This window comes from Strigops habroptila, chromosome 5, assembly GCF_004027225.2.
Source record: "Strigops habroptila isolate Jane chromosome 5, bStrHab1.2.pri, whole genome shotgun sequence".
Taxonomy (NCBI): Eukaryota; Metazoa; Chordata; class Aves; order Psittaciformes; family Psittacidae; genus Strigops; species Strigops habroptila.
Genome location: NC_044281.2, coordinates 19,589,377 through 19,617,215, shown reverse-complemented (window position 1 = coordinate 19,617,215; position 27,839 = coordinate 19,589,377). Strand labels below are relative to the sequence as shown.

General features: G+C 42.2%; 1 protein-coding gene across 4 annotated transcripts in view; it reads left to right on the top strand.

Annotated features, from left to right (window-relative positions):
* Positions 1 to 27,839, top strand: part of ITGA6 (integrin subunit alpha 6) — a 134,063-nt gene that overhangs the window by 88,544 nt on the left and 17,680 nt on the right. For 2 of the 4 annotated variants that reach the window (XM_030488685.1, XM_030488686.1), the window contains exons 1-7: positions 381 to 644; positions 20,423 to 20,550; positions 20,982 to 21,061; positions 22,878 to 23,133; positions 24,432 to 24,563; positions 26,981 to 27,191; positions 27,641 to 27,834. In XM_030488685.1, the coding sequence (XP_030344545.1) occupies positions 484 to 644; positions 20,423 to 20,550; positions 20,982 to 21,061; positions 22,878 to 23,133; positions 24,432 to 24,563; positions 26,981 to 27,191; positions 27,641 to 27,834 (1,162 nt within the window). In that variant the 5' untranslated portion in view covers positions 381 to 483. Of the gene's footprint in view, positions 1 to 380; positions 645 to 20,422; positions 20,551 to 20,981; positions 21,062 to 22,877; positions 23,134 to 24,431; positions 24,564 to 26,980; positions 27,192 to 27,640; positions 27,835 to 27,839 lie in introns of those variants that run through there. The other 2 variants (XM_030488688.1, XM_030488687.1) reach the window with 2 other exon arrangements.

The window sequence follows — 27,839 nt, the reverse complement described above, 5'->3', positions numbered from 1 at the left end:
TTCTTTTTTTTCTTTTTCTGATGGCTGTGTTGTTTGGGGAATACAGACTGAACGCTGTATAGGGTCACGCGGTCCGTATCACCCATCCAGTACCCAGTATTAGTAGCCAGACCGGTGTTAGCTCTTACCGTGCCCCGTGGGGGGTTTCTGCCCTTTCCCCCCGCCAGTGCCCGCGGGCTACGGCCCGGCCCTTACCTGCGGCCGTGCCCGGCCCCCGGCACCGCTTTGTCTTCGGTCGCGTAGAGCGGAGCCCGCCGCAGCTGGGGGCGCGGGAGGTGGCGGCTCCCGCGGGCCGGGGCCGGGGCAGGCTGCGGGGCACTGTGTGCCGGGCGGGGAGCGGCCGCTCGGGGGCCGGGCAGCCCGCGGAGGGCGGGGCTGGGCTGGGCTCCGTCACTGCGCGCGGAGCCGGCGGGGCACAACGGGCGCCCTCAGCGCGGGGAGCGGCGGCGCTCGGCAGCAGGTTCCCGCGGCCGGCGAGAGCAGATGGCGGCCGCGCTCCTCCTGTACCTGCCCCTCCTGCCGGGGCTGGCCGGCGCCTTCAACCTGGACACGGACAACGTGATCAGCCGGCGCGGGGAGCCGGGCAGCCTCTTCGGCTTCTCCCTGGCCATGCACCGACAGCTGCAGCCGCAGGAGAAACGGCTGTAAGTGCTCCCGCGCCACGCCTGGCCCCGTCCCGGGCCGCCTGCGGGGACCCTCCGCCCTTCCCCCGCCGCGGAGCTTCCGCGGGTTGCGACCGACAGCCCCCCCCCGGTGTCCCGCTGGCGGCGGGGAAGGGGTCAGAGCCGGCGGAAGGGGGGCTCGGAGGGGCGGGCGGCACCTGCCGCGGCCCGCGGGGTGCTGCGGCACCGCAGGCCACCCGGAGGCAGCGTGCGCCGGGCTGAGCGGCGGGGACGTGCCGGGGAGCGAGGTGCCGCCCCGCCCTCCCCGGTGGCCTGCGGGGAACCTGGGCGAGGAAGCGGGAAGCGAGCAACAGCCCCGCCGGGAAACCTTACCGTCCCGGCCGCGACAGCGGTGTCTTGCGCGGGCCCCGCCGGAGGGGGCATGAGGAGGCTGGAGCGGGGGGCGGGCTCCTGCGGGAACGCTGACCTGCTCCGCCGGTGCCCCGCGGCTGCGGGTGCCTGTCCGGGCTCTCGGGTTTGTTCTCCATGTGCGTACCTGGCCTCGGGTAACGCTGGGGCTGCTGTTCAAGACGGAACCTGCTCGGAGTGCAAGTGGGAGGTGGTACAAGGAAGACGGGAAACATAAATCAGTGTTGGTGGCACATGAGTGAAAGCTAGGAGCTTCTTTTGGGAAATCCGGAAAGGGAAGTAAGGCTCCTTTGTATATCTTCAGGGTCCTTGCCTCTTCGTGACCATATCTCAGCATTGCCTTACCCCGTGTAACCAGTAGCACTGGATGGAGTGTGTCTTGTGTCAGGTAGTGTTATCAAATAGATGTGTCTTCCCCAAATATTTAGTTTTAATTAAAGGGAAGACAAGCCCATAATTCATACAGAGTTAATGGGAGAAGGAAGCTGGAAAGAAATGTTATCCTTTATAAAGTTAGCAGGTAAACTTACTCAGAAGTCCTGTGGCCCTGTTGTGCTAACGCTTGCCTTCTGTTGGTTTCATCAAAATTACAGTGTGTAGAGCAGTATAAATCACAAATGCCCACATTCATTCTTCCATCTAGTAGACTAAATGGCTCATGATATCCTGAAGAATGAAATATACATCTGTGAGCTTCTTTTCAGAGGCCTTTATCTTAATTCTTGATGAGATTACTCTTACGTTGGTCTGTGTTCTAAGAAAGCAGTGCCTGAAGCTTGTTAGTTTGCCACTGTATTGTCAATGCTGCTAGAATGAGTGTGTCAGAGTATGCAGACAGAAAGCCAACTACTGAGAAGTCAGTTAAAACACAAGTGCAGTCACAGTATTCAAGCTAGTCTGAAATACTTGGCTGAAATGCTTCAGAGATGACTAGTATGAAAGTTCTGTATTGTATGTATAGTAAGTGCTTCCTCAGGCAATCCAGATCTGGGGACAGAGCAGAGAGCCAGATGCTATCTGCCTTGACACGGCTTTCTGAATCCAGGCTTTCATAAGAAGCAAGTGTCTCTAATAGAGACAGGACCAGACTAGAGAAACTGCGGTTTATGGTGTTGTGCAATTCTGATGTCTTGGCCATTTTTAAAATGTATTCATGAGTGTTAGCATAAAGAATTTGAGTGTTACCCTGGGTAGCTGGTGGGTAGTGTTCTTGGAATGAAACCATTTACATCACGCAGGCGTGTTACAGTCACTTCAAGCATCATTTTTCCATCTGTAAGAGTAGCAGTGTGTGGCTGTAAGAGCACAAGACATTAAACACGCTGAACTGAAACTATCTTTCATAGGGACAGAGGTGTGTTTAGCTCATTTTGTGTAAGTTCTGTCTCATGAAACAGATGGGAGTTTTGAAGGGGAAACTTGAAGCTTCCCATGTTAGGCTGCATATTCATATTAGATAAAAGAGTGACATTGAACTAATATCAAATGATCTGTGTGACCTGTTGCATGGAAACCATATGCAGTTTCTAAATAGCTTGACTCTAGATGGGTGGAACAAACGGTGTCTGCTGTCCAGATACTGGTGGAAGTGAAAGTTATGGGAATGAAGGTCATGTCTTACCTGTACTGCAAAAGTGGTTTTATGTACAGCTATCTCTTAGACAGAAGTATTTCTTTTACCCCTTCTTCTTGAATGGATGCTAACTTAAATGCTCAGTTACAGTTTGAGTGTGAGCACTGTTGTCAAAAGTACAGAAACCCCATTTCATCATTGAAGCTTAATGAAAAATTATACTTGGGTGCTCATCTGGCAGCAACCCCCAACCTGAGCACCCATATACCCCTCCAACATCTTGTAACAGACATGTGCAAGATCAGTCAATCTTTAGAAAAATGAGCAAATGAGAGAAGGTGAAATACTTGAATTCTATTCGAAGGTTGGTTTAGTCTGTGGCTTGGAGCAAGGCTTGGTTAAACAAACTAAATGATGTGTAATTTTTCTCTTGTCTTGCTTAAGTGGTTTTTAAGTGAAATGGTTCCCTGTTCCTCACACTGGATAATTCAGTGTTAAGCGTTATGAAAATCCTCGGGGGAAAAAAAAAAGGGGGGTGGTGGTGGGGAATGTCTAGGAGGTGTGATAAAAGTACAGCTGGAATAGCCTTCAATTAAACATGGTGTTTGCTTTTGATCACCTTTTTCCTTAGTCACAGGATACTGTGGATTGTATATTAGCTTTGAATGGCAGTCTTTTCATTTATTAGTGTTAGCTACTAATGCTATGTTTGCTAATGATGAATTACTTAACTCCTTATGGGTACTTAGTTCCCTATGGTTACTCTATGGGTAGATGACTGTTCAACTGGTACCAAGTACAAGACTATGGGCTAGTAATAGGATTTTGTTTTTCTTTGTGAGTATCTTCATGTGAGAAAAGTTGGAAAGTTTGTCAGTTGGAGAGGGGAAAAACTTTATTAATTCACAGTGATTGAAAGTAAAGGCATGTGGGTGTGAAAGACAGCTAGGCGCAATCTTTATGTGCATCAGGGGAGCATTGATGTTGGCAGTACTAAGCGCAGCCTGCCTGGATTTCTGTGTACATTTCTGGTTCATTGTCAAGCACAATGAATCAGGTAGCAGAAAAGCCTAATGGAGTTCTAAGAGAGCTGGGCTTGTTGCCCTGGGTAAGATTGTTCTGCCTTTAATCTGTCAATATGACAAAAATAAGGGGAGTTCTGGTTCTGTGAGCGGGTGGTGGCACAACAGTAGCGTGTTTTGTTGGCAAACTGGATAAAGGTTTGTAAATTGCAGGGGCCTTAGGCTCAGTGACAGCCTAGCTATAGGAGTAATGTGGTTAAGGTTTAGGTAGTCCTGTGATTGAGAATGTGAGAGTGTATCTAGCATCTGTAAATGGGGATATGCTCACTATATATATATTGGCTACTATATATTACAAATACATTATGATTATAATAAATATATTATTACTAGCTATTCACTTTATATATAGTGAGTGTATTCACATGTGTATTTTTTTTATATATATATAATATCTATATAAATTATGTGCATGCATACTTACTCCAAGTAAGATGTCCAGCAGGTCTGTTCCAGTCCTTTTTAGTTGTAATTCACACTGATTTAAGCACATAATCTTGAATCGGAACACAAGCCCCAAGAATGCTGAAATTGGCGTATAAGTTCATTTGCAAGTAATTCTGATACTATTTGCAGTAGAAGTATAGAGCTGAATTCATGTAGGCTTCTTGGTATTTAAGGCAAAAAAGGATGAAACTGTAGTAATAGACATTCAAGATCTAATCATCAGCTGAAAAGCTGTGTGGTTGAAAGTTGTGGGTAGGCACTTTATGTCAAGACTGCATTGCCCATTAGCAGCCATAAAGTCCTACAAATTGCAGTATCTTACTGAAATTTTTACTTGTGGCAGGTTTTGCTGATACTGCATATGTCTGGTGTGAGTTGTTATATCAATACATAACAAAGTTGCCTTAGGTCAGCAGGGCTGCTGACATTGCTGTACTGCTGCCGTGCATCCTCAGTGGCATTGAGCCAGTGCTTCTGTGTTGACTGAGGGCTTGCGCTCACAGACACTTTGCTCCAGCAACAAAAGAGATGGATTATGCTGGTCTGCAATGGAAAATGACAGTTTCTGCTTGCGGAGGTAGTGTAGTGTAATTCAAGCTTCAGGTAGTAAAGGAGTTTGTCTATGTTTGAGATTGATGTCCTGTGGCAAAGGCCAGAATCAAATGGAGCTGGGAAGGAGGGAGAGTAGCTTAAGAGTTTCCCTGTAGTGGTAAGTGAAAGAATTTTGAAAAGAAGATCCATCATACTAACGTCATGGGTGAAAGAAATGAGAAGATTAAATTTACATCGCATAAGGGAGAAAAATGTGGGATTTCTGTAGGTGGAGTCAAACTGCAAAAGGCAAGCTTTTTCCCAGTGCTGTTTGTGTTGTGCTGTGGGTTATCTGTGGCAGAGACACAGCTGGCAGGTTTGCAAGTGAGGTATACAGAAAATTGGGAACTCTGTCATATGTCACTATCTGACTCCCATTTTTGCAGGTGGAAAAAAAGAGGTAAGTGTTGCTGTTGTTGTTTTTCCTCAAAGGAACAGGAAAGAATTGTGCACTTAGTCCTGCAGAACTCTGCTAAGGCAAGAAACGGAGCATTGAGCTGACACACACCAGGAAGTTAATACTAGTGTAACCGCTTCCCCAATGCAGAGAAAGGAGCAGACTCTCTAAGCAAGGCACTAGTGAAATCACAGGTCATACAGCAAAAACATGCTTCTGACAGGCCAGTTTAGTCCAGGTGGCTCTGAAGAGGCTGTGTCAGGAAAGATATGATATGGTACAGTCCTTTTTTGTTAGCTCTGTGAGTTCACAGGTTCAACTTCACTGCCATGTTAACTGGTGTGACAAATGTTCATAGCGTAAAGCTGGCCTTCCCACACAGTAAGTAGGAAACCTCTTATCCCAGTTCTCCATCCCCATGAGAAACTTGCTTTTCAAGACGTCTTGCACTTTTCAGATAATGTTTTGTTTTTTTCTGAAGTTACCTGTAGGTACAGAAGAATCTTAAATAACCTTGTGGTAGATGTGTTATTTTTCTTATGCTGGTGTTAAGAATTAACAAAATTCATTGCTGTACCTGGTGGGACCCTTCATGAGTAAGGACTGTATCATATGCCTTTTGTCAGCAGTGATGATAAATGGCCTGATGTGCAGGCTCCAGCTTTGAGTAACAGCCTAGGCTGTCAGCTTCAATTACAGCTCATAAAATTGGTATGCTCTTACTGGAAGATGCTTGTACCTGATATAACTCCTTGGTTTCATAGCTTTTTATTTTTACTTATGCTGAGCCTGATTGATGTATCAGTTCTTAGTGTAAAATGTACCATGTCTTTGGTGGGGTTGCTAGAGCATAATATTTACAGGGTGGAAGTGATGACAGCTTTAGAAGCATTTTGGCTTAGGCTTTCTTTCTTATTTTTAAATGTCTCATTAGATGTGAATGGAAATTTGTGGAGGCGCAAATTCCTCTCTCTTCAGGCTGTGCATTTGGAAAGAGAAGGGTGTTCTGTAAGCTGCTACTCTCTGTAAAACACAGACCTGCCAAGCCGTTCCAAGAACATTAAAATGTGATGGCTCAATTAACTAAAATTGCTTTAAGTTCCTCTAGTCCAAGTCTGTTGTTGTCATCCCTTTCTAAAAGGATAGAATTTATACCAAGTAGTTCTTATTAAATAATATTAGGATATAAATCAACCCTGATGAACACAGCATATGCTAGGCAAGCGAGCTCCATTGTGGCCAAAGTATTAGAAATGTCTCAGAAAGAGATAAACTAAATCTTGCATCCTCTAAAACTAGTAAAGTTAAAAAAGTGTAACTGGAACAGTGCAGACAAGGACAGACCTTGATCTCAGGAAGGAGGAGAAAGGCTTTTCGTGTTACTAAAGTGAATGAAAACTAATGAACTGCACAAAATATGAGTTAAGGACAAAGGAAAAGCATTCTTCTTGACAAGTTGTGGTTTTGAGCAGGGACTGTGGGTCCTGACAACTCTGCTTAATGATGCCCAAAGACTGGGCAGAAAAGCGTTGGGGAGGGCTCACAGTTGGAAAGACCAGCAACTATTCTCTTGCTTTTCAAACCAAGCTGATGTAGACGCACACAGATGGGTAAAGTAAACGTGTCTCTGTGCATGTCTGACATAAAGCCTTCAGTGAAGCTGTTCATTGTGTACTCCATTGTGAAAAGCACTTGCAGTCCTTAACAGGGTTTGCTCTAAATACTAAGGGGAGAAGTCATCCTACACTGTCCTAGTCTGATGTATAGTTCAGTTTGAGAACTGTAGTTGTAAGTTGGATGGGCTAAAATGTGTTTGAAGAGCATAAACCCTTACCACACAGAACCTGAGGTGGGAGTGAGCTGGAGAAGCATGTTTTTATGCAGTTCCTTTGCTGCAGTGCAAGGTGGGCTGCTGGGGTGCAGACTGTGGAGTGTGTGCTGTGTGCATGCCCTGCCCCAGTTCTCAGCTGTGTGGGCTGGAGCTGAGTGAATCAAGGCTCTCTGTGGCACTGGCATCCTGAAAGCCTCAGCTGGCAGACGGCTGCGTGAAGCTCATTGCTGCCCTGATCTTATGGACTGACTGGCACAAGCAAATTTATGGTGCTCTTCAGACTTAAAATGTGACTGCATCAGCTACAGAAGGGGAGAAAGTGAGTGAGTCAGAGAGAGTTTTGATCAAGATGCAGGGGTGTAGAGTGAACCATTCAAGTATCTGAAGTACGTAGTGTACACAACACAAGGCGCATTTTCTGTGTGCTGCTCTGTTCCAAAGCAGCAGGATTTGCAGTAGTCAGTAGTCCTGCAACAAGGAGATTAAAGGGAGCACTGTATTGTTAAATTACCTATGAGCTGGAATCTTAAAATTTAGCACTTCTGTTTGAGGGCATAGTTTTCTTTCAATTTCTGTTTTAATTTTCCGGATTTCCTGAGGTCTTGAGATCAGCAGAGCTTTCAGATGGGTGTGCACAGAGATAAGATGTACTGGAGGTACAGCCTCATTGGTCATGGAGGCACAGCTGTGTCAGAATTACTACAGGAAGAAGTGCTACAATTTCTGTATCAGTTTCACTCGTGCTGGCTACCTTGATGATGAATAAGGCTCTTTAAGATGGTATATACTTTAAGAATAAACCATAAGGCAATGCTACCATCAAGTATGAATCTGTCTTCATCCAGATGTGGAGTTTCATGTACTGCCTTGTCTACTGTTAATAATATAATTCACCCGTGTACAGAGTCCTAATTAATCCTTCCTCCTTTTTTTATTGTTACAATCTAGTAGAAAAATGGCTTTTACAGAAGCAGGAAACAGTCTGTGTTGTATCTTCTTCAGAAATGCTGGCTAACCCTGTCAGTCTGTGCCTGCACTATTTGATGGGTCCTGTCTGTAACTGTACAAGACAAATGTAAATCTTCGTTATATAATTCTCAAATTAAGTGTTTTTATTTAATTAAACATTTTTATTTACATTTCTGAGAAGTCTTTTTTACTGTTGACTGCCCTCTAGTAAATATTTTTCAGCGTATAGGCTCCTTCATCCAAAAATCTCAGCATCATGTATAGTGAGACTATAGTTCACTATAGGAATGAAGAGGAGCACAAATCACTGTTACGGTTCTTGCTGAGTGCAGTTTTCTGTGTAATATATGTTACTAATGCTGCTAACAATTTGTAAATAACAAAAACTTACACAGAAGCAGGACAGGTGGGTTGGCTTCTCATAAATGTTTTTCTTTAAAGGATATCAAGCAGAGAGGAATGGTTTACTGATCTAATTTGTTGCTGTCTGGATTCTCCACAAAATAAAACAGAACATTTCCCCAATTAGTATATTGGATTGCCTGGCAGGTTACAGTAGTAAATTATTCACTAGTCAGCATGGGCCGTTTTTGCCTCTGTTAAACTCTATCCAAAACCCTTTCTGTGTTTGCCAGAGCAGCTGTCAGTTTTTTAAGGAATGCAATCTGGTAAGTTTTCACAGGAGATACCTCATTCATTTCACTGCTGTTTAAAATCAGTTGTTGTTTAAATGTTTCAGAACCAGCCAGGCGCTGGATGAATCATTATAGCCATAACTATAGAAGTTCCACGTTTTTGGGGACATATTCTGCAGAATGGACACGACAGAGATCAGGCTGTTGGGCAAGCAGCTATTTAAAAACAAGCAAAAATCTCTACAATCAAATGGGCAGATGGTATATACTGTGAAACATTAGCTGGAAAATTAACACCTCATAGTGGTATTTAGCAAGGGTAGGTACAGTAAGAGGCACACAAGTACTTGAAGAAATAACTATATAGAATGGTCTGGAAAACACTGAATAATTAATTTATTAGCATTGGATATTGTTGATTGAAATACATATAAGTAAGTTGCTGCTTTGAAAGTAATGGCAGAAGAATACAACCCAGAAAAGCAAATATCCATGTGAAAATAAAAAAATCACTTCAATTTTTAAGGGAGTTATTCAGTATATTAAAAATAAATTAACTGAACCATGGGTTAATAAAGCTCCTTTCATGACTTTAGCATAAAATGTACTGTATTCTTGGTAAAAACCACTTCCCGTGGGTTAAAGGTATCGAGAGTATCCCATTTTCTAGGACTGTTTTGAGAATTCTATAACTTGCTTAGCAAAAGAGAATTGCAGTTATGTTGTTTTGAAGAGCAGGTCAGATGTATTCTGCTGTGAAATAGCTGAGATTAGATTTTGGTATCAAAATGATAGTAAAAGCCAAGAAGTTGTGGTTCTTGCATTGTGATTTTTGGAGCATTTGCTAGTATGGACTGGCCATTTTTTGCTTTGTTGGAGCACTGACTGTTTTTCTTGTTTCCTCTGACAGAACTGCATCTAAAAATGTCATTTCCTAATATTGATTTCCGTTAAGCAGTTGTACTAATTTATGTGAGGATGTTTTGACTGTGTTTGAGCACAAAAGCAAGAGGAGTTCACGGGATGCTCCCTGTCTACATGCTGTCTACAGCATAAAAATATACCCTTCCAGGTACATGTATGGATCCTGCACTGGGTTTCTCTGTCAGCTAGCGAGTTTCTAGTTACTTTTCAGCTGTATTCTTTGTTTTGTGCTTTCAAGGAGTTGAAAGGAGGAATGGCAGACCTTAGAGCCAGAGTGTTGTTTCCTTTCTAGTGAAGATGACAGACAATTTTTCAAGTGAAGCTAAATGTACTTGGCTCCTGCTTGTTTCACCTCCATTGTTACCCTTCTCAAAAGCAGGTCTATAAAATGTATCTTTAAAAACCAAAGGGAACCAGGATTGTAAATATGCTGGGAGCAACTCATGTCTGTAGTGCCCCGAGGTTGTCTGCTCAGCAGCACATGCACGGGTCAAAGGTCTGAGGGAAATTCATGTTTACCCTGGAAGTGCTCAAAAGTGGCAACCAACTGTTGCTGATGGCAAGAACGTTATCATTACATGTAGGTGAATTTTCTGCATTCTTCTTTTCTCATAGCTCTTTTCGCATTACCCTTGCAAGGGAATGACAAAGGTTGGTTAGCCTTGCACTTTGTCATAGGTGCTGACAAAGCTGCATAGTGGTTAAATCTGCTGGCTCTTAGACCGTAGTGATGTCTAGCAGAGTGTGTGAAACTAGATCAGAGTTCCTATTTAATTACCCATATTTGTTTAGCGTGAAACAAATCTTAGGTGAAAAGTCACATTATTTTCTTGGCCAAAGATGCTAAAATCAGTCTGGCGTATTTTTTTCTTGTTATATAGCCAACTCCTGTAGCTGCTGCTACAAATATGGCATAATCGTGTAAGTCTCTGTAAGCTTTTCATCCACTCATCTTTCTGCTACATCAGTGTTTGATAATTATGTAGTGTGGCCCCAGAATATTGCTGAAGAGGTAGATTTCTTTTCCACTCCCAGTCAAGCTGTATTCCATCATATAGTGGAAGAATAGTTGTTGTCAGATTAGATCCAGTCCTAGTAATAGCTGCAATACTGTTCGCGCAACTTTCGGCCTACAGAAAGTGTTAAAAATACTTGGAAACAATTAATTCCATGTTCTGCTCAAGTGAGAATGTTGGGAGTGCTGAAAGATGGAAAAAAGTACGTGTGAGGGGAGTCACGTAAAAATGAAGCATGTGTGCATGTGGAGGGGGAGCAGTATACAGTGCAAGAGAATGCAGTGGGTTTCTTGGCACAGTCTCAAGTAGAAGGTATTTTGCAAACAGAAAGATGTTGTTCTTAGGTTTTGCAAGCTGGTTGAAATTCTCAGAGTTTGTACATTCCTGCTCCATAGAAAAATATAGTTGCTGCTTCTTCCACAAGTGTGTGTATGGAGAAGTTTATTGTGAATATGTTTTATTTCTGTTGATCTATTTCATCAGTGTTTTGGTAGCTGAATGAAACATTAAAAAAGGCTCCCGAAGTGTCCCAGCTGCATGGGCATTTGTATGACTTGGTTCTCCTATGAAAATACCTTATTGGAGGGATGTTCTTCCAGGTGATTTGAATGTGTTTTCAGTTAATTTGAAGGGGGGGGACACTATGTGTTAGTATGTATACCCAGTGACACATCTGCTTTTGACATTAAGTTCATGGCTCAAGGAAAAGTTCACTCAGACTGTGAATCCTGGTGTTTAACCAGGACTATAGGGTTTGTTGTGGTTTAACCATGGTTGGCAACTAAGTACCATGCAGCTGCTTGTTCACCCCCACCCTGCCTGGGTGGGATGGGGAGATTGGAAAAAGGGAAAACCCATGGGTTGAGATCTGAACAGTTTTTAATAATTGGGGAGATCGGGGGGGAAGTAGAATATGATATTGACAACAATAATGATAGTTGTAATGAAAAGGAGATACTGAGCATGATGTGCTGTGGTATGGAATATCCCTTTGGCTAGTTCAGGTCCTGGCCCCTCCCGGCTTCTTCTGCCCCTCCTGACTGGCAGAACACGGGAAATGGAAAAGTCCTTGACTTTTGATAACCACTACTTAGCAACAACTAAAACATTGATGTGTTATCAACGTTTTTCTCAGACTAAACCCAAAACACAGCACTGTACCAGCTACCAAGAAATAAAATAACTCTCTCCCAGCCAAAACCAGGACGTGGTTGTAAGACTAAAAGAATAATTTGAACTGTGCAAGTGACTTTTGGCTGTCGACGTGTGCGTTTGCTGGCTGTTTGTGTACTTGTTCTCTGAAGCATTTGTTAAGGATTAGGTATTGGGAAGGCACATGCCTTTCCTACATGAGGAGTTCTTCAGCCTGCTCCCACAGGGTACTTCTCTGTGGTGCCATGGGCTTATGCTGGCAGCTGGGAATGCACAGCTTAGCTCAAGAGTGCCAGTGTTGTGTGGTGTGGGTGAGCTTCCCACTGGGGCTCTGGCTGATACATTTAGTCTTGGCTGAATGTGATGAACTTTTGATCAGATGGTGAGTCTGCCGAAGTTGCGAATTACCATTTCTGTGATTATGCACTTAGTGCGGGAGGTTTCTACCTGTCGTGTTTTTCCCTCTCCGATTCAGAGGGAGAAGGTGTTAAGTCTGGAAAAGAAAGAGCAAGAGTCTCAAATTTGATATATTGGTGAAGAAACGGTGGCTTGGGTTAGTTTGGGGAGCAGTCGCTCTTCAAATGCTACAGGCCTGTGGGATTAGTTGCTGTAGCATGTTATATTGCCCACTGATTCTACTGTGAAATGCCTTTCCCTCTTACTGTACTTCTGTTATGCCTCTTAATGGTTTAATTATGTTCATAAATGAAACTGATGTTCTTCATTCAGTAAAGGAAAGAAAGGAATGACATTTCAACCCAAATATTTGTTTTGTGCTGTATTAAAACTGCTGCAGGTTTTTTTAAATGGCTTTTGGCATGTTGATGGACAGTATATGCCTGTTATGGTTGTTAGCTTCCTAACAAGTAATGCCTTCAAATAGTAACTGAGAGCATTGCACTTCCAGATTACTTTTTTTTGAGGGGAGGGGAAGTGTGAGCAACTGTTTCCATATTTTGATTACTTCTGTTTGTTCTCCTAAAGCATGTACCTAGTAGAGATGTGATACTCCTTTCATTTTTCATGAACTTCAAATGGAGACAGCATGTGTAGTGGGGTATAAAGAAAAGCCCTGCAGATGTGAAGAAGTTTAAATTTGAATTCAGAGGTTTTTTATGGCATGAATGGCCAGCAGCCCAGGTGCAGGAGACTGATTCCTATTCCTGATTTCTGTCATGCACTTGCTTATTTGAGCCTGTGGAGTGAGCATGTCCACGAAACAGCAGTCACAGCAGTGGGGATGGTCAATTCACTCTTTCTGTGCCTGCAGGCAGCTGGGACTGTTGGGTCATCCCTGCTTTGTTGCAGCCACCCTGTCTCACTTGTCCTGCTGCTCTTGGGACCTGCACTTTAACCTTCAATGGAGAGTAGTTGGATTGTACCTAAATGACTGGCGGGACTCGCATGGTTTCAGCGAGCCCAATGCAGACAAGGTGCTGTGGGCAGGGGCTGGGCTGGAAGTGCAAGGGCCTTGGCTCTCAAGTTTGTTTCTTGAAATGGCACATTTGCCACTTTGTGAGTTAAACCTCATGTTAAATCATAAGAAGATTTCATGCAGTAACAGGCACTGCCGTGCTAGAAAATCTGAGTGAAAATCCTTTTAACGTTTCTTCTTCATGCTCAGGTCTGTTCCTCGCATGGGTGGTGGTCTTTTACATCTGAAGCAAGCAACGTATAGCTTGAAAGGCAGAAATTTAAACTGTATGTGTTATACAGGTTTCATTTGCTATTTGACAATATGAAAAATGTGTGAAGTATCTCCTGGTTAAAGCCAGAGAGTGGTGTCTGAAATGGAAAACTTTATTCTGAAACATGAGTTCGGAGCAGACTGTACCGTTTCTTGTAGGAAAAATGCTTTCTACCAATGAAAACGAGATATGCAAAACCTATTTCAAATCCATACAGGCTGGGCTCTAGACTGTGAGAGGAAAGGGTTTATTTTTCCATGTGACTTTCAGAAAGTTAATACGTGGCCTTTCTAGAACAACAGGTATCTTTGTCATTCCAGTTTTACTTTGTAGTAGCTTGCCCTAGTCCTTTTGCAGCTTTTGGCTTTTTTTCCCAGCCTCTCATAATCCGCTTCCCAAAAAGGCTGAATGAATAAGATGAAAATCTGTCCTTCAAATGCCAAGCCTCTAGGCGACAGAGATTAATGGTGTACTTGGCCATGGCTTTGCACTGGTAGTTGGAAAATGTAACTGTGGAGTAGCAGATTAGGAAAATCATCAGTCACTCAAAATAGCTGCTAATAACAGGCTGGTAGTGATGGGTATCTCTGTAAAAAGCATCTTGTAAAAAAACAAGATCCCTGCTGACACAGTTAGTGGCTGGATTTTGCTGGGAGGGTTGTTTTGGAGAAGCTGAGACCCATGGTCCAGCTCCAGTTCCCATTAGCAGCCCAAGCGAATGGAGGGACAGTCTCTTTGTGCTCATTAGTCTGTGGTGCTCCTGTCCTGTGACTTGTTTCTGTTGCAAGAAGCCAGATCCGGGCACAAAGCAGAGGTGGTGCCACCAGTATTCAAACATGGTGTCTGTCCCATCGAGCAGCTTAGTTATGTTGAAGTATTGTGGGGGTAAAGATTCTCCCATCCTCCGTGCTCGTCAAGTTCAAAAACTGTTGAGACCAAACCAGTGCAGAGGACTGAAGTTACAGCTCCAAGGAGGGCTCTAGATGTCCATGCTGGGATCAGGGTGCTCTGCCTGCAGGTTGTAAACATTTGATAGACAACTAGTGACTGTGCCTGGTGATTTGGTAGTAAAATCTGATCTAAATATGAGTTAGTTACTCTAATTTCTTCATTTTGTTCAATCCAGTGAAACTCTTTGCAAGTCAGTACCGAGAGTGTGAGAGGAAAAGGATGCAGCAGTGTGTCTGTCTAGTCAGAAAGAAGTTTCATAGCATTTAGCTTCATCACTTTCCAGATTTTCACACTCCCTAGTGTGTATGGAGTCTTTCTGAAAACACAATGAAGTGCCAAGCCTGCAGTGGCAGCACCGTTATCTGAGAATAGCAGCTTTAAATTGGACACTTGTGCTCAATGAAGGTTGCAAAAGTGGGAATTACTTGCACCACTGACTATTTTATTCTGCCTGTACGTGGAAATGGCTAATGGTTTGTTACCCGGGAAACACTTCAGTGATTTCTACTTCAGTCTCTTAAAGCTCACAGCTGGCACTATTGGTGTGTTGCTGTTACTTTTAAAGAAAGGATGGCAAAGATGTGCCTTGTTTGGGGTAAAAGATACCATGGAAAAGGAAAGAATTTAAGGAATTGAGAAAGCTTTGGGATATAGCAGGGTATCTGACTCAGTGCAGACTGTCATACTTTTTTTGTATTTGTTTAAATCGAAATGTAATTTACTCAATGGAAGGCTCTTACTTTGAACAGGATTTGCTTTCAAAAAATGTTCAAGATACTCTCCCTTCTTTGACTTGATTTCTTTTGAGTAAATGTTTATTCCAAAATAGAACTGTAAGGAACTGATGATATTTTTTTCTCTGAAGTATGTTGTGAAAATCCTATGTTGCCCGTAGACAGTTCCAGGATGTAAGTGAGGAAAAGAATTTCACTGCAGAGTGAGGGAATACTTCCAGGAGCTTAGAGGCGTTCTGGATTTCTTTTGATACGGTTTTCTCATCTTAACTGCAGCTTTCCTTTTGGAAGCAACCAGGGTAGTTTCATGAGCAATATTGGAGAGAGTTCAGATAGCTGTGAGCTCACTGTTGTTTCCATTAGCTGAGAAGGAGCCACAGCCAGCTACTAAACTTCTCAAGAATTACCGTGGAAAGCAGGGAGCGTTTTAAAACTTGCACCCTACTGCTTAATATTCTGCAAAAAATGAAAGGCCATTTCTGTTGTATTTTGCTTTGGATTTTAATAACTTCTTTGGGCTACTTTTGATTATATTAACTTAGAGCCTTCATGATGTTCACCTGGCTGATCTTACCGAATACTGGTCAACAGCAGTCAACAAATTGAGGCCTGATTCCTGCCTGGCTGGGCAGTGAGTTCCTACCTCCTTCCACTTCTTGGAAATGTGTGGGTTTATAAAAAGCGTTTTCTGCATACAGTTATCCACAGGTCTGGTCCAGCTCTAGATAAGGTCAATAAGATGTCTTAATGCCTTTTCTGAGGCTTGAGGAGTGCTAGTCATAACTAATGAAATGGAGTTTTTGTTGCATCAGATGTTTTGGTCAGGGCTGATGTAATACTGCAGTGGTGTAGCTGTGCCCTAGGTGCAGCCGGGGTCACCTGCATCTGTGCAATGCAGGCACCATCCACCTGAGCCAAAATTGTGTCTCACTGAGGTCAGTTAGTTAAACTGTGAATACATAGCAATCCTGGAGCTCTAATCCTAGAGGATTATCTCAAGCTTGGCCATGTATCTGGGTTGTAAGGGAGTAAATCTGTCCCTGGAAGCCAGCAGATGCTCATAATTGGCAGTGGGACATCAGTCATTATCACTTATCTCCAAGAAGTAATAAGAGAAAGCAATAATTTATCTAACTCTAACCAATAGAGCAACAGGTCTGATGCATTTGGTTTGAAGTTGGAATTCTAGTTTGAAATTGGAAGGTGTGTGTTTTAATTATGAGGTATAACTGGAGCCAAAGAGCATTGTAGTTCTGTGCCAGGGTATGAGAGAATTCTGATGGGTTCTTTTTTTTTTCCCCAGCATTATTACTTGATAGACACTTCTTCTAATCTACAGAAATGTAACATAATGCACTATTAATAGAAGTTAATGTAACACCTGTGCAGTCTGATTGGCTCAGCGAAAACCTCATCAGTTTATAGTATATATTTAAGCAAGATGAATGGGGAAATCAGGATTCAAGTAGCACAAAGCATCTGATTTGTACATGAGCAACAGTAATACTTTTTCTGTCTGATGTTCAGCTCATATGTTAAACATTAGATACTAAATCATCATAACTCAAATCATAAAAAGCTAAGGCTCCGTCAGGAACTGATGCTCAGACATGTTTGTGTTCAGTATGCTGTGTGGCTGAGCTGCTGTTTTCTGCACAGTAATAAAGCAAACTTGCCATGGAGTAGAAGATCAGTAAGATGCCCATATGTTGGAGTCTCTGGGCGTTTAATCTCTGACTCTGCAGTCTTGACGTTGGGACATTATTTTGGTACTGAAATACGTATTCTGGAGCCTGTCTTGGGCATTCAGACCTGAATTGACTGTAGTGACTGTAGCCCTTGCACACTTTCAGGAAGAAGGCCCGGTGAATAAAATGAGTCATCATGGTGGATGGGATGGCCACGGGATGGAGGGAAATGAAGAATTTGCTTTTGTCAGTTGTTGTTTGCAGAGGAAGTTCTTGGGTTTTAATGTCAGTGTTTTGTCTGCTGATACAAGGAGATAGCAATAGCTAGGAGAGCACCTCCTCACCCCCCCAACCTCCTTCCTTTTGCAGAAAGAGGTTTTGCTTGCCGCTGAGAAAGCTAAAATAGAACATGCAGAAAAACCTGACCCGCACCATTTGGCATAATGAGCTCAAACTTGATTGAAATTCTTCTATTAAAATGCAGCCAAGTAAGTAGCCATACAGTAATGACTGGAATGTGTCCTCAGTGTGGAAGGACTCTGTTGAGCACGTAGCACAGCTCAGTGTACAGGCTGATTCATTTGAACTGCTGCAGTCATGCTGAAATTCACACTGGTGCATGGCCTGTGTCATACTTTTTTAGTTATGTGCACACCTTTATTTTTAAATGAAGTGATTTGGCTTCTATAATTCTTATTTTTCAAATGTACCCCTTGAACAGTGGGCAGTGTGAACAGCAGCTCTGTTGGTCACAAGTCGCAATGTGCTTGACACACATGACATGTTTTGCTTAATTTATTAAGCCAAAGACTAGATGCACAGACTTTGAGTCCCTAATAATGTTGATGATCTTCATAAACATTTATAATCCGCATCATCTTAAGTAACTTGTCTTGCAGAACCTGGAAGCACAAGTTTAATCTTCTCTGCTGTGGTCTTTAGGGCAGATAAGTAGTGAAGAAGTACAGAGGAGTTATGCCACTTTTTAATGGGTCTTTTCACTACTACTTGAAAATACATTTCAGGATTCACCATACTATCTACCGAACTGATCTAACTCTTTGCAAGCGCCTGCTCATGGTGCATGCTACTGTTGAACTGTGTTGTGAGTAAGGACTTGTAGCGATGTACCTGACAGGATTCAAGACTTTTGCATTTGATGAGCCTTGAAAACTAGTGACAGGATTCCTGACAGAAGTTCTTTGAAGTCTGTAGGGTTTTAAATAAATCTGCTTTGAAATATTTCATTTACGGTGGAAAGTAACTTATGCAAGATTTGGACAGGGGGTATGAGCACTGGGAGGAATCTAAGGTTGCCTCTTTCCTTTGAGGTCATGTTGGATTGACACTCCTTTTCTTTAAAGAAAGCTGAACAATTGCATTTTTCATTTACTGATCTCAACAGGTGCCTGTTTGAGATGCCATAGAACGTTTGGGGCATCTTGTATCAGGTGCCCCATCTTTCCACTTTATCTTCTGTTGGCTGCACTGTTTATTCCCTGATGCCTCCATAGGTCTTCCCTCTGGCTGAATTGCCATTAAGATCATGGTATATTGTAAAAGGTCATATTTTAGTTGATCTGGCACCACTGCTGTCAGTAGTATGCAGATGGGTGGATTAAACCAAATTAAGTATTTCAATTCCAGCAGCTTTTAGTTGTGTTCACAGTGTTGAAACAAAAGGTTTATGATCAGATTTCTGTAAATGAAATTCAAGACATGATTTTTACCACCAAGCTTAGAATGAAAAGGTAGAAACACTGAAAATCTATATAAGTTGGGAAATCAGTGCCTCTACTTTCTTAAATTTATGGTTGTTAATGTAAAAAAAAAAATAATATAAATCTCATCTGTCTTTCCCTGGGCCATAACAGAACTGAGAAGAAAATGTATCTATTCCCACATCAGGACTAGCTCAGAAACAGATGCTTTGCGAAAGAATCACTTAAGAGATTACAGTTAGATGCACTGTTGCCAAAATTAGGAATGAAGTTATTAAATGGCCTTTCTGAAAGCGTTGTTTGTAATCCAAACTCCTGTGATGACTGCTACGTTTCTGAAAAAACCTTTGAAAACGATGCCAGACATATGTAGGGGGAAAAGAAGGAAGCACTTTAAACTAAAACCCACCCACATGGTATGTCCTGATTTTATATGTGTACCAGGCAAAAGTGAGTATTTTACCTGAAGGTTTCACCATTCAGGGGTTACACTTCACAAGGGCAAACTATGGATTGTGGGAGCATTTACTTCTGTAAAAGTGGTGAAAATTTAGCTGATGTAATTTTCTGTATTCAAAAAAGTGTGTTTTCTTATAATACATCAATTTAATTGTGTCCCATTCAGTGACACTGAATAACAATGTCACTGTTTTCTTAATAACAAAAATTATGTATTGCTCTTAACTGATTCAGTCTTAACTGTAGATATGAATAAAAGTGAATCTTGTTTATAGTAGGAAAAGCATTCTGAGGGACAGCACTGTGCTATAAAGCATGCAGAAAAGCTTTTCTCTCAAGCAAAACTCTATAGCTGAAGCCTTAAAGAGGGTCGGAGTTCATTTTTGAGCCTTGTGGATCCAACAATAGTCCCAGCTTGTCCCTCCTTGACAAGGTAATGTCAGGCATCTCTTCTCTCACATGTTTTGTACCAAGGACAGGAAGCACATGGAGTCTGGTCCATCCATCCATCATGCCTGTTGTGTTGTACCTATCCACACGTTGTTCTCGTCCTTGTTTTTTCAGCTGAGCATGATGTTTCTTGTTTCTTCCACAAACTGTTGCATACTGGTTGTTACTCATTTCAGTTATCTGCTTGAGGGGCAGCTGTGCTTTGTGTATGTGTGTCACTTCAAAGAAACACAGGCAATGTAAGGTGTGTGGTTTTATTTATTTATTTTTTTTTTTTTTTTGGCTGAAACCCCTATTTTGCAAGTAAATATGTCTACTGGTGATTTTGTGATAATACTCATGGGAGGTAATGCTCATGGGGATGCAGGAAAACAATTTGCTTTATTCAGTTTTTATCTAACAAGGAGGGCTTGTTAGAGTAGCCTTTTTATAGGAGAAATAAGTCCTTTGTGGGAATGGCCTGTTCTTAATGAGAGATTTGTTGAAGTCCATTTTCAGCTTCAGGATGGAGTATCTGGCCAAAGGAGTGAAGAGGAGAAGTGCATGTGTGAACACTTGCTTGGGCCAGGAGGGATCTTGCTTTGCTTCACGGGTCGAAGATACTAAGGTGCCCGTAAATTCAGCCAAACAGTGGCACAGGACTGGTGTAAAACTAGAAGACAGCCCGAAAGCACTTGGATTCACTGCTCTGGGGGGTTGTGGTCATTTTAGTAACAATACTTTTCCCACCCTTACCAGCAGTTACTATAAAAGCAGTTACTATAAAGTTGCCACTCGACTCCCTGTCAGCAGGATGGTTTTCACACAACTGCAGACAACTACTTTTATACAGTTTTTATCAACTGCTCCCAGTGAACATTGTCACAATAACAGCAGCAATAACAACACATCCACTGGTTTGCAGGTCCAGTAATCACACAACAGTTACTGCTTTGCAGGCCCCCTTTATTTTTCTTTGAGGAACAGTGCTGTGATGTAGCTTTTGATCCATCTTCAAATGTTTGCATGTCAAACCTCTAGCAACCTGGTGAAAAGAATATTTCCTCTAACAGATCCATTGAAGTTATTTCTCCTTCCCTGCAGATTGCTGGTTGGAGCTCCTCGGGAAAAGGCCTTTCCAGCCCAACAAGCCAACAGAACAGGAGGGTTGTACAGCTGTGACATCACATCTCCAAATGGACGTTGCACACGTGTTGTATTTGATGAGGAGAGTAAGTTCTTTGGAACTTTTGGATTGAAACAGTTGTCTGATTTCTCTTACCTGATGATGTGGCCCTTTCCAAAGGCAGTGCATCAGACAGTTATTTGTATGGATTTATTATACATAACATTTTTTGCAACAGAATAAGTTGTAGCTTAATTGGTAAGATAGTAGCACGAGATGCTTAATTCTTGGTAGATTTGGATGTTCTTACTCTTTCATAAATTGATGTGGCATGAAGTAATACGCTAAAACCATTTAATAAAAATGCATATTGTCAGTGATAAAACATGCAGATACTGCCACCTGCAGACTGTGCCGTGTACTCTATGAAATGCCTGCTCTGACAGGGACTTCTAAAAGGGGAAAAAAAGAAAAGGAAGAAAGGAAAATAAAGTATTTAACTGTTGATATTTGACGCTCTGTTGTGATACTCTGCAGCTGACCCAAAGATGGAGAGTAAAGAAGACCAGTGGATGGGTGTTACTGTCCAAAGTCAGGGGCCAGGAGGAAATGTGGTGGTAAGTCCGAAGGACTAACTTAAAAAACCATTTTTGGTCTGCAGTAAATGTTGTGAATAGTCTGTGTTTCTATACAGCTTTCTGAAAGGCAACTTCCCTATGTTTGCTCCTGTGATTTCTTCTAAGGAAGGACTTGCATGTCTCCCCAGCAAAGTAAGACACTTGAGATTGTAAAAGCTTTAAGTTATTCTTCTAACTCTGAGTTAGCCTTTCTTTATAACCTCATAACAATCTAGGATGGGAAGTTCATTTTCAGGGTGTCCACTTATGTTTTTTTGGTGATACATACCTTGTTTCTTTTAAATGCCACTGCCTACAGAAATAGGGAGAAGTAGCGTGATAAGGTTGTAAAAGTAGCAGGATGTCATCTGCCTGTTTTCCAGGATGATCAGCCTCAGTAAACTGTTAAAACTGTCACCAGGGGCTTTGTCTGAGTTGCTCCTATGAATTAATGAGTCCCTTGCACTGCAGTAAGACCATGCAGTAGTCTTTATTTTCTACATTACAGAGATATTTTATACAATACAGAGAGAAAAAGCTTTCGGGAGTTCCCAGAGAATGTGACTTTCTTAGCCCATTCTCAGTTAAATAAACCTCTCCTGGTGCTGTAGGATACTGGCTACATCATAACATGGGTGTGCAGTGAGGCTTCCCCATCTAATTATATTCTTGCAAGTTAATATCAGTGCTTCCCAAGCTGGAGGCAGGCAACCTCAGGGTGTGAATCTGGAGTCGTTTAACAGTAGAGGCAGTAATAACTTGCCTCGGTCTGCCTTGGAACCCAAAGAGAGAGGAGAGCAGACAGCGAGTCCTGCTCATTGAATAATTAATCATCAACTAATGCTGTCTTGTCTGAGAAGGAGCTTTTCTTTGTAAGTGATAAGTGGGAAATGCACTTATTAGGTGAGGTGTGGGCAGCATGAAGGTCACTGTGCAGCAGGGCAGTACTGCAGTGCTCTGAGAGTGGAGCAGCTGGACACTTGCTTAGTATTTAAGCCTTAATAGGAAATGTAGAAAAGGTGTGTCAGATGAGAAACCTGGCTTGCTTATGATATTCACATACCTACTGCATCTGGTTCTGCAAAAACACTGCTGGTTTGATTGTTCCATCTCTTTTTACAATGGTTTGGTGTTACACCACTTACCCCAGTGGCTATTCATCCTCTGTGTTAAATATTTGATTAGTATTTTGTTCCCAGGTGACTGATCTAAAAGGTTAAGGAACAGGTTGTGCTCAGTGCTGCTGCTCTGTCCCAATGACAGTTATTCTGTAAGTGGAACAGCCAACATAGGAACAACTTCCCTTCACTGGAAGAGCTTTCAGCCTCTGCTTTAGCGCTCTTTCCTGGCAGGGGTGTGTTCTGGATAGTCTCAGGTACATGGTAGTTGAACCAGCTTTGCATGTTCTGCACAAGCATGTACGTCGTTTAACTGCCAGCTGTGGGGAAACATGTCTGCTTCTTTCCTTACAAGAGATAGGGTGGTTCCCTCCTCCCTTCTTGAAGGAGAGGTATTGGGTATCAGGGAAGGCTTTAGGGCTAAAACCCCGAAGTCTCACAGAGGAGAGGGATTTAACCATGCGGCCTTCCTTGACCATGAAGCTGGTTGCTCTGACTTGTATCCATAGATGCCCAACTTTTCCCATACATTGCCCATAGGGAACAGTGAGCTCTCTCTGCATTGCAACATGGATATGTCTACAAGGTGACTTGCAGCATTGCTAGCATGAAGTATTGCTAAAGGAGCCCAGCCTTCTTTTGATGACTTGCATACAAACATACAGAAAGCATCACTTGTTATTTCTTCTATCTTGCAGACCTGTGCACATCGCTATGAGAAAAGGCAGTATGTAAACACAGTGCAGGAAACACGGGATATCATTGGAAGGTGCTATGTGCTGAGCCAGGATCTCACTATTAAGGATGATATGGATAATGGAGTATGGAGTTTTTGTGATGGTCGTTTAAGAGGCCACGAGAAGTTTGGTTCCTGTCAGCAAGGCGTTGCTGCTACTTTTACTAGAGACTATCATTATATTGTGTTTGGTGCCCCAGGCACTTACAATTGGAAAGGTATGACCTGGTTTCCTTCCTGCCTATCCTTCCCATTTCCTTGCTCACAAGAGTTGCATCTTAAGGTTTGTGGGGTTTTTTTGTTTGGGTTTTTTTTTTTTTTTTTTTTTTTTTTTTTTTTGGAAGGGGGATGGGATAACAGGAATCTAATTATCTTGTTCTCACAAAATGTATGCTCCTATATCAAAAGTATTTACTGATGTTCCTTTAAATATCTTTATCCTGCAATATTCTCCATTTTATTGTTTGTGAAGTCTGTGGAAAGTAGGACTTCCCAAATTAAATACTGGGAGATTGCAGGAAGATAACTGAACAGAGCCATACTACATGTATTCATATCTAAATCCATGGATAATCCGTCTGATTAAGAGCCAAGTACTCTGTATCATCTAGGAGATAATCCAAAACTGAAGGGGGAAAATAACCATGGTTTTTCTGTTAGTTTATACTGAGAAGCATCTAAATGGCCAGCTCTGTCTGAAAGTGATTTTTCCCGTCACACTTCATTAGACCAACAGCTGTAAATATTTCCCTCTTTAGAACATCTGATCCTTGAACCATTACATTTTTCCCTCGTACACCTGCGCCTGCTACGTGAACCGTGCAAAATCTTTGAGTTAAGCTCTGGCACAAGGTGTACTTTAGTGAAAACTTAATCTTCCCTGTATCTGTCAACAGAACCTGACCAAGCTGAAACAGCATATTGAGTTCACACACTATTTGGCTTTAATTGCAGAGAAGTGCTACGACAGTCTATCAGTCATAAGAATACTCTTCTGTATCATGGAAAACATGTTCGCGATTGCCAAAATGTTAAATATGCCCCTTGATAAAAGGGGAGCACGTATTTTATCGACCAATAGCTCTTTTCCCTGTAAATAATATTTTCTGAATACATCACCAGTGATTGTCATAGCTGAACAGTCATTTTTAATTATTTTTTTAATTCCTATGTATTTACCTCCTTTCTGATGCGACTTTATGAGGTTAGGAACTGTGGGATGGGGGTGATTCCTCACCACGTTGGGCCAGTGTTTTTGCCGAGAATTTTCTTGGTCCCATGTTTTCCAGACCATGGCATGGCCTCTCTGGAGAGCAGCCTGAGTGGCACACAGATAGACTGCAGAAATTCATTGCCTTTGAAAACGCTTTCACCCAGTGCATTATTCTGTGTTTGTCCTATTTAAACAGCAGTCACTATCTCATTCATTATAATTAATGTCATTTGGGAACCATTTATCTGTTATTTTTCTCCCTTACCATTCATTTGGTTTTATTTTATCATTTCATTTCCCTAGGGGTGGTTCGTGCAGAGCAAAAGAATCAGACATTTTATGATCTGGGTATCTTTGATGATGGGCCTTACGAAGTTGGTGATGAGAGCCGCCAAGATAAGAATCTAGTTCCTGTTCCAGCTAACAGTTACTTAGGTAGGATTAAGTACATATGGTGAATCTCTTCAGGCGTAAGTGTTTATTTGTGATCCCAGCCTGATGTGATGATATGAAATGAGAACAGAAAATCCTTCATTTCTAAAGTGTTAAACCATTTTGGATAATTCACATTTCTTTCCACGCTCACAGACCAGTTTTAAGCGTAAGGTGATATTCTGCTGAGGCACCTAGAAGAGCTGCTAATGTAAGGAGAGGTTTAAGAGCTGTCATGAGGACCTACAGATTCTCAGGGAGCGATAATAATCGCTCTGATGGTTAAGTACAGTGTATGGATCTGTAGTCCTTAGTCACAAGGTCTCTGCCATGTGGTATCAGGAGGTTTATAAAAATACAAGTTTCTGGGTGTAACTGTCAAGCCAGCAGCTTCCCTCCCTTGGTGAGTGAGTGCAATATTTTTATTCTTCAAGTTTTTATATCTCCAGTGGCCTGTTTACAAGCCATTATAACACCATAATATGAGTAGTTACATATTTAAAGTGTGTGTGTGTTGCAGGAGGCGAGCCTCTTGCACTTTGTGCGTGTGTGAAAGCAGAAATATGCCCTTGGGCCAGTGGATGTTACTGTACACCAGTGAGATACTTCAGTGCAGAGAAAAGGCTACGCTGCGTTTTTGGAAAGGTCTCAAGTGTAAAGGACCTTTGCATTCTAGTACAGGTTTCTGTGGTGCATTGACCCACTGCTTTTGGCATTTGCAACAAAAACAATTTTGGCAACTTGAAAATGGAATTTCTGTGTGAGTGGTGGAAACTGAACAGGTGGGAAGGGCATCGCTAATCCAAAAAGTAAAAGCAAGTCAAGAGAAGAGCCATCGTAGAGCTACACATCTGTTAGAAGACACAGAACATAAACTTTCATTAAGTAGCAGCAGTAATTACTGGGCGTAAAAAAAAAAAAACAAACAAAAAAAAACCAAACAAACAAACAAAAAAAAAAACAAAAAAAAAAACCCTCCTAAGGGCTTAGGTTAGAAAGACAAGCTGCCAGCCTCTGCTGGTGAAACAGGAATTGGCACGGTGAGGAGTGCTGCGGAGGTGTCTTTTGCTGTGAACAGAGTAATACGGGCTTTTTGTAGTTTCCTAACAAATGCGTTTATCTCCTAAATGTAAATGCTGCCTTTGATGTGTCACAATCAAAACCACTTCCAGGCAAGCCTGCTGTGCACTGGCATTGCTGTTCCCTCTGTTTAGGCAGTAAATAAACACGGTTATAGCTGCTTTGCTTAACTACTATTTTTTCTCTTCAATCTTTCACTCGTGTTTGCAGGTCTTCTGTTTTTGACAGCTGTATCTGATACTCATCCAGACCAGTTTGTATACAAAACATTGCCTCCTGGCACACAGGTGGACAACTCGGTGGATGTAATGATGAATAGTTACTTAGGTTTGTGACCACCTGAGGTGGCAGCATCTGGTTAGACATAATCTCCAGACCTGTGACATGATCCTTTCCCCTCCATCCCCTCCTCATCTCAAATACATTGCAAGTAAAAGCATGTAAAGATGGGGATTCAGACGAAGAGGAGCTTGCAAAATAACATGGCTTCAGAGAAACACTGATCTGTCATGCATTTCTCCAAACCTCTCATCCCTCCCCCAGATGGGGCTCCCTGAATTCTTCTGAAACTGTCTCATTGTGAACTGCTGTAATTGAGAATTTTCATGGTAGTGGTGAAGTGTTTCAGAAGGGAGGTTTCTGGCTGCTGGCTGGTATCTTTCTTCCTCGCAATGAGTGTTACTTTCTACTTTGGCTTTGACTGGATATGTTGGCATACGCAGTATATTCTTTTAATGCAGTTTTGATACATTTAAAAATGTACTGACTTCTATAAAGAATACGTGGAACTAAATCCACTTTAGGGATTAGTACTTTAGGGCTGCTTATATCAAAATTGCCCATTTCGCCATTACTGTGTAAGGTGATTCTCAAATAACTACGTACATCCTTCATGCGAGATACTGTGCTTGTGTGGTATGTTGTGCATGTTTGCAACTGAATGATACTGACTTGTACTTAGCAAGGCTTAGAATAATTTTGCCAGAGGTGAAACACTCATGCTATATTCAAGTGGTAAGACTGGTGTTCAAGTTCTAAGCTGGGATGTTTAAAAATGATCTTGTATTTGGTGTCTGTGAAAAGTAGATCTGAGTGAGCGATGCAATAATAGGTTTAGTGAGGGAAATATTTAAATGTTACATATGGTGGAGCATAGACTTGTAAACATGCATCCACCAGTCCACATAGAACCAGAATTCCCAGTACACTCTACTCTATTGTAGGCACAACTTGCATTCAATATACCACTTTAATATAGTAGGGGAATTTATTTTTCCTATCAGCAATACAAGCTGTCAGTTTGTTTGTTTATTCATATTTTATTTCTTTCTCTGTTAAAGGTTTCTCTTTGGACTCTGGTAAAGGAATTGTCTCCCAAGATGAGATGACTTTTGTGTCTGGTGCCCCAAGAGCCAACCACAGCGGAGCAGTCGTTCTATTGAAAAAAGAGAAAAATCAGAGAGCGCTGTCACTCGAGCACATGTTTGAAGGAGAAGGGCTGGCTTCTTCCTTTGGCTATGATGTTGCTGTTGTGGATCTCAACAGTGATGGGTACGGCCTTGGGTAACTCCTGTAACGAAGGATGGCAATCTGGTTTATTTCTGCTTTAATTTTCCACATTAGAAATACAAGGAATACCAAATCCCATCTTCCATGTTTTGCTGGAGGAAATGGCGGGCATCTCAGAGAACCAGTCAGGACACAGTCTACATTTCTAATTACAGAAAAGAGTTTTATTTGCATTTAAACAAGTAGTGAAAACACAGAAAGAAAAAACAAATCCCATATCTGACGAAGGCCCTAGAAGATCCTTGTATGTCACAAAGGGAACATGAGCAGCTTGTGGTTTCAGTGGAGCTGTTGTTGCTCAACCAGCTCAATGTACTTTTTAGCCTTTGTTCAGCAGCTCTTTGGCCAGCTGACCTTGAGACCATGGTCCAATCAGTCAATCAGTTATTTTCCACAGTCTGTAAAAGCACCCCTTCTTTTTTTCCTCTAAGGTGGCAAGACATTGTTATTGGAGCCCCGCAGTATTTTGACAGAAGTGGAGACATCGGTGGTGCTGCCTACATCTACATTAACCAGCAAGGCAAATGGGACAGAGTAAAGCCCATTCGCTTAAATGGAACCACTGACTCCATGTTTGGTCTTGCAGTTGAAAATGTTGGGGATGTTAATCAGGACGGATACCCGGGTGAG